This window comes from Carettochelys insculpta, chromosome 9 (assembly GCF_033958435.1).
Source record: "Carettochelys insculpta isolate YL-2023 chromosome 9, ASM3395843v1, whole genome shotgun sequence".
Classification (NCBI taxonomy): Eukaryota; Metazoa; Chordata; order Testudines; family Carettochelyidae; genus Carettochelys; species Carettochelys insculpta.
In genome coordinates, this window is record NC_134145.1 from 33,474,504 (window position 1) to 33,488,678 (window position 14,175).

Consider the following 14,175-nt stretch of genomic DNA (forward strand, 5'->3'; position numbering starts at 1 on the left):
TTGTAAAATGGCTAGGCACTGTTGCCCTGATTTCAGCTGTAGGCTTTTAGCATCATCATCATCATCATCATCAATAACCATGGGCTCAGTTCCCGTTGGTGTCTGATGCGTCTCTGGTTATTTCTACACAGCAAAGTTATTTCAAACTAATGGCCACTATTCCACAATAACTTTGTGAGCATCTGCACAACACAACCACTATTCTGAAATAATTTTGAAATAGCAGACAGCATATTTTGAATTTGGAAAACCTCATTGTACAAGGAACAGCACTTCTTCTAAAATAGGTATTTCAGAATAGGGGCTGTATAGACAGGGAATAGGGGCTATTTCAAAATAAACTATTCCGGAATAGTTTATTCTGAAATAATTCTGCTGTGTAGACATGGTATTTTGGATTAGCACCCATGGTAGCAGTGCTTCCATGGGCTCTAATATGAAATAGCTTCTATTGTGTGTAGACATACTATTTTGGGATAAGTTTTGCATATTCTGAGGTTTCCCCATGATGGAGATGTGTTATTTTGGAATAATAACTCTGAAATAAACTATTCCAGAATAACCTTGCCATGTAGCCATACCCTTGATGACTTGAGCAAACACAACTAAAAAGGGTCCTTTATTACAGCTGTGTTCACTTCAGTTGGTGGCTGATATTTCTGTTGTCTCTCACGCCGTCTGATTCTAGGATTTTTTTTAAAGCTTTTCAGAACATTTGACCAGAGATTTCATTCCAGAAACCTTAATGAGCCCCGAGACAATGGAGGAAAGTGGCAGGCAGGAAAACACAAGATGGATCACAACCGTTATCATGAGCTCAGCTCTTCAGGTAGGGTATACCAATTATTGGTCAACTGCAGCAAGTGATTCACTAACATTGAAGCAACTGTCAAGTATTTCCAAGATGTTATAACCAAAAAATATTTTAGATATTAAAGTATACACTAGATAAAGGAAAAAGTGTCACTTATCTGGGCAACCTGCTGCTATCATAGAAGTCCTACTTCATTTCCTCCCTATTCTGCTAGCTATTTCCCTTTGTGTTTTGTACCAGGTTAGTATTCCTGCCACCTGCTGTTGTGAGTTACACTTCTTTAGAAATGTTTTCCTCCCATTCTGTTTATGTTGTACTGAGACTAATGATATGATGCTACTATATGGATTTTTTTTTCAGCTGGTCAATGTTAAATCATTCCAGCAAGTAGTTTTCATCTTCTAGATTCCACCCTGAAGACTGTGTGTTCTGTTATTATACAGTATTAATCCTTTACAGAGATTATAGTAATAAGTAAAGAGATTCAAACATGGGTGCACAATTTTTGGTTTAAAATTCTGGCTGTTAAGGAGATTGAAGTCTGATTTGTGCTGTAAAGTCACAGTCCAGAATTTCTGTACACTCAGCAGAATAAAAGAGATGTCAGGAAGATGGTTATGGCTTCCTGATCTTGAGGCCAGTTTTATGCTGGTTTAGAGAGTGAATCTACTCTTAACTTGTCTATTTCACAGTTATGGTTTGTGAATTTGTCTTTTTTAGCAATAATTATACATTAGCTGCACAGTGTCTTTTATCAAAAGGACTGAAGATCATTCTACAAAGCAGGAAAAGGATTAGCCTCAGTTGACAGCTGGGGAAACTGAAGATCAGATGGAGAGACTTACCCAGCATCGCATAGGGTTTGTCTACATTAGCTCCCTTCTTCAAAGACAGAACGGTAAGCAGGGTGTCCAGAGATTATTAATGAAGTGCTGTGGTGCATATGTAGCATGTCATTAAGCTAATTCTCCCCCATGGCAACTTCGAAGTGCCGGCTTGTGTGTAGCCACAGCTAACCCGCTGGTACTTTGAAGTTGCCAAGGCACTACCAAGTACCAGCGGGTTAGCTGTGGCTACACATGAGCTGACACTTTGAAGTTGCTGTGGGGGAGAATTAGTTTAAAGAAGTATTGCATATGCACTGCAGCATTTCATTCATAAGGTCCCAATACCCTGCTTACCATGCTCCCTTCAAAGTATGGAGCTAGTGTAGACACAACTGTAGGACATTGGTAGCAGTGTTGCCAACAGGGCTAATGCTTCTTGATTCTGTTTGTTGCACTGCCCCTAGTCACTACCACCTTCCAGTACTGCACTTAGTAGCCTGGCTGTAGTCTAAAAAGGTAAGCTAAAAAAATCTAGTCTAACTCTAGCTGCAAATAATTCGTTGGTTGCCTTTGCATTATGTGGGGGATTGTTTGAGACTTCTATTTTTCTGGAACAAACACTAGAAAATTCAAACTGCAGGGTGAAAAATATTTACAAGTCCACCCAAGTCAGATGAAGTTGAATGGTGCTTTTGTTTTGCTTTCCTAAGCAGTTTATATTCTGCTATGAAGCTCCTACATTAAGCATGTTTTCCAGAACACACTTTTCTGCCACTCCTTCTTGATGAATTCAAACCAGCCTATCTAATTGCAGGCAGGCAGAGATCTAGCGTGCACATTTCTACTGGCTGCAAATCTTCCTTTTGTGCATTACTTTTTAAAAACAAGGATTTGACTGTAAAATGTTGTTAGTGATGCTCTTTGTGTATTATGCAAGTGTGTCCTGTGACAAAATTAATGTACACAGGATGGTTATAAGAGAAGAGGTAAAGAATTAAAACATTGTGACACCATTATTTCACACCTAAGTCATTGTTGCAGCTATGCAAATATTTCTTATTTTCATCAAGGAAGCAAAAGATCAGTTAAAACATTTAAAATCCATACTACACTGGAATAAAATTAATTTTCTAAACTAAGGTTCTAAAGGCCATTTAATATCATATAAATACATTATATAATTTTTTTTTAACTTTATTTAGGGTCATGAAATTTCAGCATCTCTACACTATCAACAGCACAGAATTCGATATTCAGATTCGGTGGAAGATGGATCCATTATTTTTTCTCTTTCTGGTACAGTAAATTGAATCACAGCACATATGTCTTAAAGAATACATCAGAAATTTTAATGGGGTATAGAGCAGCTCCTCTTGCACAGAGAAGACTTAAAAAATTGTACAAGGGTACTGCAGAAATGTCAGTCAGTTTGGAATATTGAATGTAAAAGTGCCAGTGTATTTTACCCTTTCAAGAAGCCAATATTATAACAGAGTAGATGTGAGGAGAGAAGGCGCTGGAGACAGAAACCAGATACTAGTTACTGCATTAAAATGCAGTTGTACTCTGAAACGTAACTACAGAAAATGTCATCTTACTTGCCAGAACAGCTTCTTCTGTGTACCTAATGACTTCTGTGATTAAAAAAAAAAACTCTGCTATTATTTCATCTTGTTAGCTTTATTGAAGCCATTCATCTAAGAGTGACAGATTTGGATTCCGTTCTCTGTGCATTAATCAAACTGTACATGGAATCTCAATCGCACCTAAATGAATCTCACTGGGACAATAACACCACACAAAAAACATAAATCAGCCAGCAATACCTTTCCTACTAGTGACGACATGTGAAAAGAAAACCAGCCTGACCCTCCTGTTTCAGGCTGAATTTGCTCAGCTGGCATTTACAAAAATAAAATAAAATAAAAATAAAAAAGGTAAAATGAGCACATTTGAACAGGAAATCACTGAGGCAACAAACTTGACACCCTAGATTACTGTTTATATAATTGCTTTTCAGAGTAGAACAGCACTTCAAACTGATATTGAGACAAAATTTTTCTGCTTACTGTGCATCTGAAAGCTTTCTGTTCAATCAACATTGCATGAAATATAAACAAGTTTCTGCTATCCCAGTCTAACCTGAGCTGCTCTTCCTGTCCTATGTGTTGTACTCATAAGGTCTTCCCGGCCTGCGAACTGTCTCACAAAGTGGTTCTTTTGGTTGGCCTGTTTGCATGTTCCTTCTGGTGCTCAGCAGCACATCTGATGCTCTGTCTTTGCTCATAAGCTGTTCCCCACATGCTTTTCTTTTTTGGATAACTTCAGAGATAAAGGTTTGTTGAAGTCTGATAAATCTTGGCAACTATTGTAAATTCATTCCATTTAATACCTAGAGTGGCTGGATCTTTCACCAATTTCAAGATTTCCCACCCATGTTATTTTCATATTAACATTTAAGTTGAAAACTCATACTTTGGTCTTACACTGTAGTTTTTTCATAGCCAGAGCTTAAGATGGTGACTGCATCTGCTGTCTTTCCAATTTGTGACATTATTTCCTTCTCATTATATCCTTCTCATCATCTCCAGTGGCTTGCACATTATTGCTAAGGTATGCTGATTGACCAACAATTTCTATTCCTTTGCCTTCTGAAATAATGTTTGAATTGATGACATTAATAGTTGTTAGAAGGCTAGCCTTCATTAACATCTTGAAATGAAAAACTGAGCTTACATTAGAGAGGTAGCCATGTTAGTGTGTATCTTCGAGAACAACAAGAAGTCCTGTGCCACCTTATAGACTAACAGATATTTTGGCGTATAAGCTTTTGTGGGCAAAGACCCACTTTGTCAGATTTATGAGCTTACATTGTAATGTATTTCTTCTCTAGGCATTGCATTTCTATTAGCAGATACCCAAGACTTGTTAAAGACAGGAGAAGAACTGTTTTTACACAGAACTGAGAAGTTCATAAACATTCATCGGAATAGTTTTTTGCTATTGTCAGCTGCTTTGCATGGCCCAAAAGAATGGGATTTAATGTTCAGGATTCAAAAAAGGTATGTCTTTAACTGAACCAATATTTTTATTACTGAAGAAAAATGAGATGTAATATTAATGAATATTTGCACAAATGTCTTACAAATTTTCAAAGGTTCACTCAAGCCAGTCCATTGCCTGACTGCTGTGAGGGGATCCAAATGCTGAATCCTTGGGTGTTTTAAACCTCAAAGTCTCAACAGAGCCAAGGAACTGTCTCTGGCTTGGGGTTTCTAGCCACATGCTCAGGTCACAGACCCTCTGTCCCATCTCCTGCCTCCTTAGAATGACCTCACAGCTCACTACTTTGTTCTTGGAAACAGTGCTAACTAAGCCCCTTAGACATCCAGCCAGAATTTAAATTTACCCTCTTCTAGAACTTTAGCTACATGGGTCTCCTGTGCCTGCAGCATGACATGTAAAACACAACGACACTTTGCACAGGATTCTAACGCCACTGCTTTTTTCCTCCTCACATAAGAAATACACAGGCCTGTACAAAAATAATAAACTATACCTGCATTTCTATACCTGCATGTTTTGGGCTAGGATCAGAGTCATGAGGGGTATCCAGACATTTTCTGTTGCAGTGCATGGCTTGCATTCTGAAACATGGACCCTTCTTCCTGCTTCCTCCTGTCTTCCAAAATATCCTGTCTGTCTTCACTCATTAAAGCTGTTAAAGGCTACTCTCAGCACTTTGGCTTCCTCATGCTATGTTTGGGAATTTCCCTCTCTCCAAATGCCAGCTCTCTCCCACTCCCAAACTGAGGATGGAGGTTGGAGAACTAGTTTCACCTAGTATGCTGTATTTTTTTTTCTTCCCAAGTAAGAACTATTCAGATGGTGATAGTCTTTAATAATCTGATACTATATTGTCCTTAGTCCGGGAGACACAGGCTTAAAGGCTTGTCAGTTATGTTGAATACACAGACCTTGAGGCATTCCATGATACAGCAGTTTTATATAATGACAATTTCATAACATCACTCAGAATGTGTACATTCTACAGACTTCTCTAATCATTACACAGGTGAACTTGATTTTGCTTAGCTAGTGGGAAATTAGCCAAAGGCTAACATTTGTAACACATTGGCTTGGCTCATTAATGGAGAATGTGCAAAACAATGCTACCAGAATCATTCTGACATGTCACAGTCAACTTGACAATATGGGATACCCTTGAAATCATGACACGTCATTCAGTCACTTCAGTGCTATGTAATATATTTAGTGAGTCTTTTTTCTAGATTTGTGATAGACTGGAAATGTTTGCCATTTTTCTTTAATTTTGAAATACCTACAACGTTTACCTGTAACAAGCCTTGTCTGCATAAAGAAATGTGTGACAAATGTTTGTTCATCTGATTTTAAAACTTCTTACCCATCATCACAAGGAAGGTCGGTCACAGGAGCAGCTGTACATCTCCAAAGTTGGCTGCTAGTTTGATTAACCCTCTGATGATTTTAAAGCATGCTCAACCCTAGTCACCCTGATCCATCACATACAGGCAATGGCTACACTACCACATATGTTGACAAAACTTATTTCACTTAGGGGTGTGAAAAACTACCCCCTTCAGAAACAGAAGTTGTGCAAGCAGAAGTAGCAGTCTGCATAGTTCTATAGGGGTAGGAAAGCTTCTTGAGTGGAATAGCTACTGCTGCTCCTCTTCCACACTTCAGGGGCACACACAACTTTACCCCGCTCCTAGGGCTCAAGGGGTATGTGTGTGTCTGTCCCCGTTCCTGAAGCGTGGAAGGGATAACAAAATTTGTGCAGGTAATAGGAGGGGTTTAATTCTGTTTACAGGAGAGCTCTCTGGCATTGGCATAGAGCAGCTACACCAGAAATCTTACAGCAGCACAGCTGCACTGCTGTCAGGTTTCTAGTGCAGAAACAGCCTTTGTCCCTGGAGTATTTTAGCACTACACTGGAATGCAAAGTCTCTGCAAATGTTTCTAGAAGTTTAGTTTTTTAAAGCTTCTAAACCTTCTTGCCTTCATTACACTGTTCAATTCAAGCTTGAGTAACTAAAACCTATTATAGACCCTGTTGTAAAGTTGTCATTGGATGCACCATTTATGAAAGGTGGTGGATTGACAATGGGTAAACAGTAAAGTCACATTTATCCCCAGATTAGATACTACAATCAAGAGCAGTGCAAATTTCTTTGCTCCCTCATAAACTTCTGTGTGTTTAAAGTGACATTCTTATTAGGCTTACCCTCTTGTTTTAACTGTGTATAACTGAAAGGTAGAATGTTATGTCTGGATAGTATGGCCTGACTACTGGCCTGGCTAATTGGATTGCTCAAGGGAATCTGGCCATCTGTGCATTGTTTGCCAGAGAACCTGAGGAGCCTGCAAACTACTAAGAACAGACACCAGACACGTGGTGGTACTGGGCTGGAGGCCGCTGTCTGTGCCTTCTTAGAGAAAGCCCAGTGTAGCTGTCATTCCTGAATTTCTGTCATCAGCATTATCTGCCTGGCACCAGTTGCTCAGTCAGGACTACATAAGAGTGCACCTTCAGTGTCAATATTCTCCTAGACTGAAAACAATGTCTTGATGTCTCTATATGACAGAATAAGACCTTCCAGTGCTTCAATAACCAGTCTAGTTAGTAACTGAAGTCATTTTGGGTCTGGATGAAGAAGAGGACCTTGTGAGAGGATGGTTTGTCTTCCTGAAAGCTGGAATGGGGTCACCAGTTCCCGTTCTATCACACCTGAGAACCAAGGTCTCCATGGCCAATGAAAAGCTATCAGAATTACCAATGGCTGTTCTCTTTGTACTTTCTGTACCACTTTCCCTAGTAGTAGAAAATGTAGACACAAAGTAGGCCCTGTTGCCAACTGTGCAATAAAGCTTCTGGTGCCATTTCAGGATGGTGGGGTCAGGGGCGGGGCTGGAGCCAAGCATACCAGGATGCTGCTGCTCTTCTTCCCCTTCCTTAATGATGTGGGAGTCAGGGGAAAGTGCACACCTTGTGAAAAGTACTCCTCTGCCCTTCCCCTTGGCAGCTGGTAGTAAGAGGAAGGAACACAAGCAGTGCTCTTTCCACTCACTTCCTGACAGTCATGGAAAGGGGAACAGCAGCAGAGTCCCAGGTACATGTGGCTGCCACCCTTCCTAAGTGGCACCTGTGGGGGAAGTGTGGGGAAGCTGGGGCAGCTTGAGATGGGGGGCATGTGCACCTCAAGCCAGCCCCTTTCACTTGTCTGGCTGCCTGCAGGTAAGCCCTGGGAACCTGGGTGAGAACAGCTGCAGTACCCCAGCTGGCTGGCATCTTCTTGCTGGATCATCACACCAGCTTACCTTTGGCTCTACATGGAGAAAAGCAAGTTATGAAGAGGAAGCAAGCAGGCAGTCTGTGGCATTCAGCCAGCTTCCTCTGATGGCCTCCTGATTTATATACCAGCATAAGTCAGTACATGGGCTGGGAGGAGCTGCCATTCAAGCCCTGCTGAGCAGTACTTCCTGCAAAGCTCAACTTCACAGGGTCTTCCAGCTGACACCTTGCCTAAGAGTTCAGTGGTAATACAGAAGAATTAATGGCCCAGAACTCCCTGGGTCACAAGTTTAAGGCTCCAAAATTCTTCAGCGAAGTCAGTGTGAGTCTCCATGTGAGCACCCATGTTTTCTAGGGTGCGGTTGGGTATGAGGACTACAGGATCTGGAAGGCAGACAGGCATGCCTTTGCAGAGGTTGTCAGGCTGGCCACCATCACAAGCTTCTGAGTCAGAACCTGTACTTGAGCTTTCATGTGTTCCAGGGAGTGAACACACACTTTTAAAGTGAAGACTTCTTCTGCTTGATCGTGCCTGTGGAATGAGCCCTATGCACAACATCAGGGTAGTCCAAGCAGTAGAGATATAGTGCTACAACCACCCTTCTGGAACAAGAAAATAAATTTCTGGACGGAACCAGAGAACTTTTCTTGGTACTGATTTTGACATGATTCCCCCAGGCTGCAGTCACTGTGCCTCCTAAACTCCCTCCAGCCTGGGCTGCCTCTCACAATGCCTTGCTAGTGTCCCCTCCAGGTGCTGCTATCACTACAACACAAATATGTAGAGACCCCCACACTCAGTCAGACTGCAAGAATGCTCCCAGAGCCACTCATTAATCACTCAGAGAAAAGCACCAGAGCCAAATCCCCCTAGCTCCCAGCATTATACCTCAGGACTAAACCACCTCATTTATTAATTGGTTCACCACTTCATCAATTAAAAGTGGACATACACTAGCTTTGATAAAACTTGAGCAGATTGGCCACCCACTTCATACAAACTCACTGGTAAAGGTAAACAGTAGAAATTTATTGACTAAAAAAGAATGTAAGTGGTATTGACAGGCAAAAAGTCAGAGTAATTACCACAAGAAAAGAAAATACAAACACACAGTTTAAACTCTCAACCTTATCAGACCGGACAATAACTAAATCAAGCAGTTTTTCTCAACCCACAAGGTACCGCAGCCCATAGTACAGATTCTACCCTAGAAATCTAGGCCAGTCTCTTTAGTTGGAACCTTCAGTCTTCTCAGTGTCATGGTTGCTTGCAGAGTAGGTGAGTAAAGGAAAAAGGCCAAGCATGGGCCCTCATATTTAGTTTTTATACCCTTCCTCCATGTAGAAGTCTGGGCCTGTCTGATGGGCACTGCTGAATGACTTCTAAGTAAAAGTGAGCAATTCCCTTGGTATGGCTTTCATGTAAATATGTCACTGAATTTTGACTCCCTTACTACACAATGGCCAGTGAGGTCTGTACAACAGCACTCAGCAGGGTGTTAGCTACCTCCCTTGTCATTGTCTCTGTAGAGCTAGCATCTCCCACACCCACAGCATATTTTAGTGAAAACATACAACACAATTTTTATTTTCATATGCACTGAAACACATATATGGATAGAGAAATTACTTTCAGCAGATCATAGTCTTTCCCCAGACCCCTCACATGACATGTTCTATATGCAATATCACAATTCTATTCAGATGAGGAATAGCGGGGGTTACTGAGTGCTCACCCAAGGTACAGAATGTCACACTGATAATGGAGCCACATAGCTGGAGATTTGATTTCTGAGATATGACCCAGTGCGCTGCTGACTGCGATGAAGTATCGTCAGCATGTCATCCATGAAAGGTTATAGGTGATCTGTGACCTGAGTTGGGCAATTATCACCACCACCATCTTTGTAAAAACCTGGCCAAAACACTGCCTCCATAAGATGCACAGTGAGGACAGCTGCCCAGACACCCAAAACTGTGGGAAACCCTCAGGTGGAAAAAAGTAATTGGGATAATGTGAGAAGGGGTGTTCAGCCTCAAGCCCGTCATGTACTGTAAATAGAGACTTAAAATGTAACCACTGTTATTCTGATGTGCAGATTCTTGGGCAGTAATTTACGTGTGATTCCTGTTCATAACACTGCTGAAACGGTTAAACTCATGCTAACTATAGCCAAGGTAAGTCTCGTGGTATATATTAACAAGTATTACCCATAAAGCGTTTATTAAAAATACATCAATAAATAGGGCAACCATATCTCCCTGTCTCAAATATGGGAGCTGGGAAGGAAGTGGCAGCCACCAGCACTCCCCAGGAGCCCAGGAAAGCAGCAGCCGCCAGTGCTCCCTGAGGAATGAGCAGCCCCCGGCCTGCCCTGGGAGCCCCAGGGAAGTGGCAACCACCAGTGTTCCCCAGGGAAACGGCAGTCAGGGAAGTGGCAGCCCCCAGCACTCCCCGGGAGCCCTGGGAAAGGGGCAGGGATGTGGCAGCCATCCATGCTCCCCCAAGGCTCTGGGAAGTGACTCCTGCCCCCGCTATTCCTCATCTGAACAGAATTGTGTGGGACTGGGATTTGAGCCAGTGCCATGTCCATGTCCAGTGCCTGCAGGGCTGGGATCACACCAGCAGCCCAGTCAGGGTTGGAGCAAGCCTTCAGGTCCAGAGCCAGCACTCACGGGGACTGGGAGCCCTGTAGGCTGGGGTCCATACCAGAAGCCTTGCTGGGGATGAACCTGGTTCCTGCCGGGTCAGGGCTGCACTGGCAGTCCAGCTGGGGTCACAGCCAGCCCCAGTGGCTGGGCTTGGCCAGAGTCAGTGCCCTGGACAGTGCTGTAGCCAGCTTCCGCAGGGCTGGGGCTGCAACAGCAGCAGCTGTGGAGCTGGGGCTGGAGCCTAGCCATATTCAGCACCTGTGGGGCCAGGGCCAGAGCCAGTGCCCTTGAGGCTGTGGCCCCATCCAGCACTCATGAGGCCAGTACTGGAGCTGGCAGTGGCACTTCCAGGGTCATGTCTGGCAGCTTGGCTGGGGCTGGAGCCTGCCTCCACAGCTAGCAGCCAGAGCATGGGTGGCTGGTGTCAGCCTAAGGTCTGGGTAGGAGGTAAGGGGGCCACAGGGTTGGAAATGGGAGGGAGAGGACAAAAGTGAAACCAGCAACAGGGAGGAGCAGCAGACTGGGCAGCCTGGGACAGGGGGTCCTCTTTTCATCCAGCAAATTCCCTCATCTGGGACCAGTCAGGTCCTGAGGGTGACAGATGAAGGGAGGTGCAACTTGTACAACAGGGCCCATTTATGTTGTTTATATCTGTGCAACTGCAGAACATCCTACATGCTTAATGAAACATGAATTTTCTTTGAAAAGATGAATGAATATGGTAAGAGCTACTTGATTTTTTCTACACAAATGCTGATTCAACATTCATTATAATAATACGGACAACACTCCAATAATGCACCAAAAATAAAAGGACCAAAAACAAGCTTTAAAACCAGATATTAGCTTGTGTTTTATCCTATTCATAGGTGGTCACCATATGAAAAATATCAATATTTATCAAGTTACAATATTCTGGAATAAGATGTTGCAGTCGTTTTCTAGTCTGGAGACTATATCAGAACAGTGACAACTCACGTACGAAAGGATGACAACAGTTAAATGTTGGCATCTTAATAGTAGTCACCGGACGTCAGACTTCTAGCTTTTCGTGAGATCGTTATGTTAACTGCAAAGGCATTAAATAATTAGGCCTACTGCTCTTTCTGTAAATTTTAAGCTATCCTGAACTTGAGCAGCACAAATCTCCCAGTAACTTTAATGGGAATTCCATGCACGGGACAATGTTAGCATAAGGCGCAGATCATTTTTTTGATCATTGACAGTAAACTCTTTCATATCCGGCAGCTACAGGACTCGTAGGTTGCCAGACAGTCAAATAATCTGGATAATAGAGAGGTACACCTAGCAATGCATAACACTAAAGAAAAACAAGACTAGATATTAAGAAACAAGCAAAAATGTATGCAGAATACTTAATTTACCAACCACAGTAGTATTGTACGCTATAACTTACACCGTATTTACTATATTTATTTGTATTAACTTTCACTGTACTGTACTCATAGAAAACATAACTAAAATTTACCTATGGTTAAAAAAGCTGGTTATTTGAGAATTCTGGATGACAGAATGCTGGATATGAAAGAGGTTACCGTAGTTCCAAATCTTAAGGCCAGAACCTGATCTCTGTTGAGAGTCAGCTTGCACTAGGTTCACAGTGCAAAGCAGCCACAAGCCAACTGAATAAGATACCTTACCCCATTTGGGGACCCTCATCTGGAATACATATGCATATACATATGCATAAGAACTACTATTTCACTCATCTCTGGAGCAGGGACCACAAGCAGCAATATTTAGCTAATCCTTGGCAGCTGTAACAACCCCGTTATCACACAGCTGCTTTAAATAGTTCTTTAGGATCAGTTGGGCATCCTAAGGCATTTATCCAGTTACCTTTATTTCACCCTTACCCCCAGATATCAAGTTCAGAGAATTCGGTCTCAATCTCTTCGTGAGTAATTTCTAGTTGTACTATATTAGGAGTAAATGGTTCAAGGTTTTCTTTACCCAAATTATTTAACTCTCTTATAGTCAAAATATTTGTAAGTAATGTCTCATTTTTAAATTTTCTTTTAAGACCACCAGCAAACCACACATAGACAATATTCGCTACAGAATGCTCATGGCAAAAGCTCAGATCATAGACCAGAGTCCGGTTTGGAAAATGCTTCACAAGATCCAACTGGATTGTAACTAACTTTGTAAGGCTTAGATTTATTCAAAATTTCTGGAGTTACATTTTTAAGCAAAATACAATTTTTTTCTTGTCTGTTCAAAACCATATAGCAATTATACAAAAATGGTCAGTTGAAAAATATTTGCATATAATTAATGCATTAAATGAAAATTTACATAAAATATACTATGATATTTAATGCCACACAGTATGAGTTATACCAGATTTGCTAACTTTGAGGAAAGTTAAGGGATTTTTGAAAAACTATATGTTATGTTTTTACAATTTGGACACTTTAAATATAACTGCATTAAAAAGCAAGTTATGTATCTTTAACTTAATTTTCAAAGTAATTTGTTATTTTCCAAAATACATACACTCCTCCTTGGGAGATTCTTATCGTCCCTAACTACAAAGAATAATCAAAATAAGCCTCGCATAGGTTCCCCAAGTTCATATATTTTATTCTGTATCATTAACAATTATGCTCTGAATTGCATTCTTTATTCTCTTTATGAAAATTATGTTTACTGTCTTGTTTGTGTGTATTGCCCTTTACTGTGGAAAGTTCTAAATTTATCTGGTTTTGTCCCAGAGGTGCTTTACGAAGCATGGTTTCTCCTTGTCTTCAAATCCCTATGTTCCAATCACCAGTATGGACAGTCCTGATTTACAGATGGTCTTTATTAATCTAAAAGTATGGTTGGCAATAATTGCCACTTAGGTAAATATTACTAATATGAGCAATTAGTACTAGTCTGTGGATCTCAAAAGCTCTCCAGTCATTACCTGTGAGTTCTAGGCAATGCAAACATAAGATATTTCTACATACCAAAAACATCCTCTCATCTCCAAAGATTAGTAAATTATAATTACTATTATGCCAAGCAGATGAAGTTTCCAACACTAGCAAAACTGCAGCAAACTCAATGAGAGTGGAATTGCAATATTTTGTTGAAATTAGTAGCTCGTCTATCCACATTAATTAGATTCTATAGTCAAGACATGTTCTTTACGTGTCCTATTACAACAGTAGCAGCTTTTATAAATAATTCTTCAACGGGCTTGTTTAAAGCTTGATAACCTCTCTTTCAAGTAAAATCATAATGACCAACATCTTAATGTACTGCAAGTTAAAGAATCATTAGGATTTAGGACATCAAGTGCTTCACATGACCCCCAATATTTTTATCTGTTACGTTTTTTATTTTCACTTCAATGAGTTCTTCTACTCGGGCCAGAACACTTTCTATTAAATCAAATGTGAAAAGAGCTGAGTGTAGAACCTGAAATGTCAAGAAAAATTCATGTTATTTATATTAGCACAATGACATTTATTTTTTTCCAGTCCGATCTAAATGTACTCTTGCTTTCAGGTTAAAAAAAAAAATCTGTCTAAAAA

General features: G+C 41.0%; 2 protein-coding genes across 3 annotated transcripts in view; one reads left to right on the forward strand and one right to left on the reverse strand.

Moving 5' to 3' along the window:
• The first annotated feature begins 745 nt into the window (after positions 1-745).
• On the forward strand, positions 746-12,800 carry C9H1orf146 (chromosome 9 C1orf146 homolog). The gene is made up of 5 exons (XM_075002436.1): positions 746-829; positions 2,844-2,937; positions 4,535-4,703; positions 10,078-10,156; positions 12,675-12,800. The coding sequence occupies exons 1-5, from the start codon at positions 746-748 to the stop codon at positions 12,792-12,794; spliced, it is 546 nt and encodes a 181-aa protein (XP_074858537.1). The 3' UTR covers positions 12,795-12,800.
• Positions 9,000-14,175, reverse strand: part of GLMN (glomulin, FKBP associated protein) — a 58,727-nt gene continuing 53,551 nt past the window's right edge. For both annotated transcript variants that reach the window (XM_075002434.1, XM_075002435.1), the window contains exon 19: positions 9,000-14,059. In XM_075002434.1, coding sequence (XP_074858535.1) covers positions 13,925-14,059 — 135 coding nt within the window. In that variant the 3' untranslated portion in view covers positions 9,000-13,924. The remainder of the gene's footprint in view (positions 14,060-14,175) is intronic.

Excerpts from the sequence above, each read along its gene's own strand:
- C9H1orf146 (XM_075002436.1), top strand. The coding sequence starts at position 746 with ATGAGCCCCGAGACAATGGAGGAAAGTGGCAGGCAGGAAAACACAAGA. Across the intron at positions 2,938-4,534 it reads CATTATTTTTTCTCTTTCTG|GCATTGCATTTCTATTAGCA; the intron begins GTACAGTAAATT and ends TTTCTTCTCTAG. Across the intron at positions 10,157-12,674 it reads TCATGCTAACTATAGCCAAG|ACCACCAGCAAACCACACAT; the intron begins GTAAGTCTCGTG and ends TTTTCTTTTAAG.